Source organism: Triticum urartu, chromosome 7A (genome assembly GCF_056163025.1).
Source record: "Triticum urartu cultivar PI428250 chromosome 7A, HENAU_Tu73, whole genome shotgun sequence".
Taxonomy (NCBI): Eukaryota; Viridiplantae; Streptophyta; class Magnoliopsida; order Poales; family Poaceae; genus Triticum; species Triticum urartu.
The window spans coordinates 56,036,411-56,040,329 of NC_141879.1; the positions used below are offsets into that span (position 1 = coordinate 56,036,411).

The following is a 3,919-nucleotide window of genomic DNA, read 5'->3' on the forward strand; positions in this document are numbered from 1 at the left end:
CCTACCTGGGTAGTTGGCTTACAAGCATGGTTGGGGCGTGGCGGCACACTTGGCAAAATCATGAAGAATTTTCTTACTGGTGCTCCAATTATGCTCTCCACTGAAGAATCATGTGCATCTGTTGTAGGTCAGTTCTGCTATTTTCTCCAGCAATGCCGCTTTACATTGATGGTTCATGTGTTCAAAGTTTAGGTGTCTGAAGCTTGTTGCAGTACTGTGTTATCACCGTTCAAAGCTTGGTTTGGTCTTGATTGTAAAATAACAGTTATTTTATCTATACAATATTCTTCGACAAGGCTAGCCTTCTTTCCCTGTTCAAGGATTCAAAATTCACGTTACACTTTAAAAGCCTAAAAGGTGTATTATAGCATGAAACCTCAAAAGCTATTTACCGGTTCAACAACTATACTATCCTGCTAATTTCACAGTTTCAGTTTCATCAGTCGTCACATGAACATATACACTATTTGTCTTTGGCTAGATCTGGATTGGTTAGTTGACCATTTAAGTATGCTTTTGGATCTTGCTTATCGCTTTTATTTCTCATGGGTTATGCAACATGCACATTTGTGTCACATTTTTTAGATGTGATCCTAATATGTTACCTTATAATCCCTTTCGTGACCAGTCAGTTCAGTCTGATGGATGTTTTATTTATCTTGGAATTACAAGGAAAAGGATTACTTTTTTTGGTAAATATTATTTCAGAATCTTGCTGGCTGAAGAATTCAGCTGAAAAGGTATGTCATTTAGCTCTTATTCTATTTCCCACTATTTGTGTTTATTGTTCTTTTTTGCCGGTGCGAACATGGATACAGAGCATTTGTATTTGCCAAGCATTGTGTAAATATTGTGGCCAATTTGTCATATGTTTGGCAAATAACAAAGCGGAACAAAGCTATTAGTCTTTGCAAGTTGTAGTGCAAAGAAATCTTTGCACCTGGTCACATGTTAGGATATATTTACTCCTAGCAATAGTTCAAATAAAATCCAGACAACAGTGACTACGGGCTGTGATTAATTTGAGCAGAGGAAGCTCGGGAGCAGGACTGAAATTTATTTTTTTTTGCGGGAGGAGCAGGACTGAAATTGTTCTTGCTGATGGTCCAAGCTGCAACATACTTAACATGAAGCTGGTACATGTTGTAGGAAATCAGGGATTATTGTTCGTTTATACCAAAATTGTTGCTTCCTAACATACATGCTTGATAGCTTGTCTGAGGCCTCATAATTTTAGGTGTACATCTAGATGTCCAACGTTTTGAAGTGGACAAAAAAAATCATATTGCATTACATTTAACAGTCCGCCACAAACTACACAGTTATTTGGTGATAAGTGATGACCCAGAACCATAGTAGCACGCCAATAATTATTGTCACGGCAAAGCATGCACGGTTTCCATAACACGACCATCCGCATGTCGGTAGAAAATAGAAATTGCAAGGCACGGGGAAGAACGAAGAACAGAAGTTTGGACCAAAAAATAAAAAGAAAGAAATAATATTTTGATGGATCTGTGACCAATAAAATGCTTGAGAGAAATTAGCGTGAAAAAATGCCTTGAGAGAAAACGGCGCGGCAAGGCGCGTGTTTGCCTCTAGTACGAAACATATCCTTATCCCATATGAATTTTCATTGATGACAGCACGAACGGAAAGAAATTGTAAAGAGATTTTAGTATAAACATATCCAAAGCCGGTTGATAAGTTTCCAAAAAAACCAATCGATCAAGAGTGCGTTTCCTGCCTATTTTGTATCCTCTAATGTATCAGGACATGCTTTCACACCAACGTTCAATATTTAGACGGAATACTAGTACACACCAGAATAAGGCGTCAATAAATCTTTGCCTTTTTCATTCCTCATTCTAAATAGATTGACACATGAAACATACCGGTATATATATGCCCATATATGCATCCAAAGATTCATCGAGCAAACAAGCAAACACTCCAGCCTACCATTGCACCCATCCCACAACTTTATCAACTATTCTCTTTGAAATGGAGAATGTTGTAGTGTTGATTGTTGGCGCTGGGCCAGCAGGCCTTGCAACAGCAGCATGCCTTAGCCAATTCTCAATTCCCTATGTCATTGTCGAGCGTGAAAGTTGCAACGCGTCGCTTTGGCGCAACCGCGCCTACGATCGCCTCAAGCTGCATCTTGCAAAGGAGTTCTGTGAGTTGCCACACATGTCATACCCACTAGATGCTCCAACATACATACCAAAAACCTTGTTTGTAAAGTACTTAGATGACTATGTTGAGCGTTTCAATATTCAACCCAAGTATCTCACTAGTGTGGAGTCATCCACATTTGACAATGACGAAAAATGTTGGTCCATCGTGGCACATGACATGGCAAAGAGCACAATAGTCAGGTTCACATCAAAGTTTCTTGTGGTGGCAAGTGGTGAGAATAGTGCAGAGAATATTCCAATGATCCCCGGACTGCAAAGTTTTCCGGGTGATGTCATCCACTCCTCAAGCTACAAGTCAGGCAAGAGCTACTCTGGCATGAATGCATTGGTCGTTGGATCTGGCAACTCTGGAATGGAAATTGCTTATGACCTTGCGGCCCATGGTGCCAATACTTCAGTTGTTATACGAAGCCCGGTATGTCCACGCACTATATATTATTTTTGACCTGGAAACACTAGGGAATCCCCCACCCCCACCCTACGGGCACTATATATTTTCGGTGGGTACATGGCAATTTCTTATTATAGCCACCATTAGAAGGATGCGACTTTTTAGAGTTATTACTAGAAAGTATTTCATGGTATAGAGCGATAAACTATTTTATAACATGCACAAACAACTAAGCAATTAGACGAACTACACTGAAAATTTAACTCTTGAAAGAAGATGATTCTATGAAATTTTATTCGATGATGCAGGCTTCAAAAGAGATGTGACAAGTTTTGTGGTTGCAGATTCATGTAATGACAAAGGAATTAATCCGGTTGGGGATGACACTTGCTCGCCGCCTTCCACTGAATCTAGTGGATAAACTCCTTGTGATGGCGGCAAATTTAATATTTGGAGACCTATCGAGGTATGGCATCAGAAGGCCAAAAATGGGTCCAATGATCGTCAAGTCAAAAACCGGCCGATCCGTTGTTATTGATGTTGGCACTATTGGGTTAATCAAAAAAGGTATCATCAAAGTAAGTATATTCTTGACAAGACATAGATTTCATAACATATGTTGTCTTTGTATGCCAAGTTATCAATATTCTATTCATCTCCTACAGGTACAGGGGAGCATTAGTAAGATCATGGGCGATATAGTTGAATTTCAATGCAGTAAAAAGATATCATTTGACGTGATTGTGTTTGCAACTGGATACAAAAGCACAGCAAATATATGGCTCAAGGTAACAACATCGATGTTTGAATATGTCTGAGTTTTTTTCTTGGTGCAACAATTGTCAAATCTCCTAACAAGCTCTATATTTTTTTATCCCAGAATGGTGAGAGCATGTTAAATGGCAATGGACTGCCCATCAAAGAATATCCAAATCATTGGAAAGGTGAAAATGGGCTCTATTGTGCTGGGTTAGGAAGGAGAGGATTGGCTGGTATTGCAGCAGATGCCAAGAATATTGCCAATGACATCAAATCAGTGATAGGCGCTATGTCCGTCTAAATTATCAAATCAGTGAATGCGTCTTCGACAACGCGATGCCTTCCATCACTGGGCTCCTCAACAAGATCAAGGATGAGATCCGATGATGGGCTAAGGCAGGGGCACAGGGCCTGCAGGTTGTTCTGCACCAATCCTGGGATGTCCACTGAGTTGTATGATGTACTGTAAAATTAACCTCCTAGGAGGACTATAACTTTCCCCCATCCTTTTAATGCAATGAAACGCAAAGGTCATTTGTGTGTTCGTGATTTGTTTTTTATCTTTTAC

General features: G+C 39.8%; 1 protein-coding gene across 1 annotated transcript; it reads left to right on the top strand.

The window, feature by feature from the left end:
- The first annotated feature begins 2,004 nt into the window (after nucleotides 1-2,004).
- LOC125518285 (putative indole-3-pyruvate monooxygenase YUCCA10) lies at nucleotides 2,005-3,652 on the top strand. The gene is made up of 4 exons (XM_087531819.1): nucleotides 2,005-2,616; nucleotides 2,937-3,170; nucleotides 3,258-3,380; nucleotides 3,473-3,652. The coding sequence occupies exons 1-4, from the start codon at nucleotides 2,005-2,007 to the stop codon at nucleotides 3,650-3,652; spliced, it is 1,149 nt and encodes a 382-aa protein (XP_087387945.1).
- Nucleotides 3,653-3,919: the final 267 nt, after the last annotated feature.

Coding starts and splice junctions, on each gene's coding strand:
- LOC125518285 (XM_087531819.1), top strand. CDS start 2,005: ATGGAGAATGTTGTAGTGTTGATTGTTGGCGCTGGGCCAGCAGGCCTT. Junction 3,171..3,257: donor TCAAAAAAGGTATCATCAAA/GTAAGTATATTC, acceptor CATCTCCTACAG/GTACAGGGGAGCATTAGTAA. Junction 3,381..3,472: donor CAGCAAATATATGGCTCAAG/GTAACAACATCG, acceptor TTTTTATCCCAG/AATGGTGAGAGCATGTTAAA.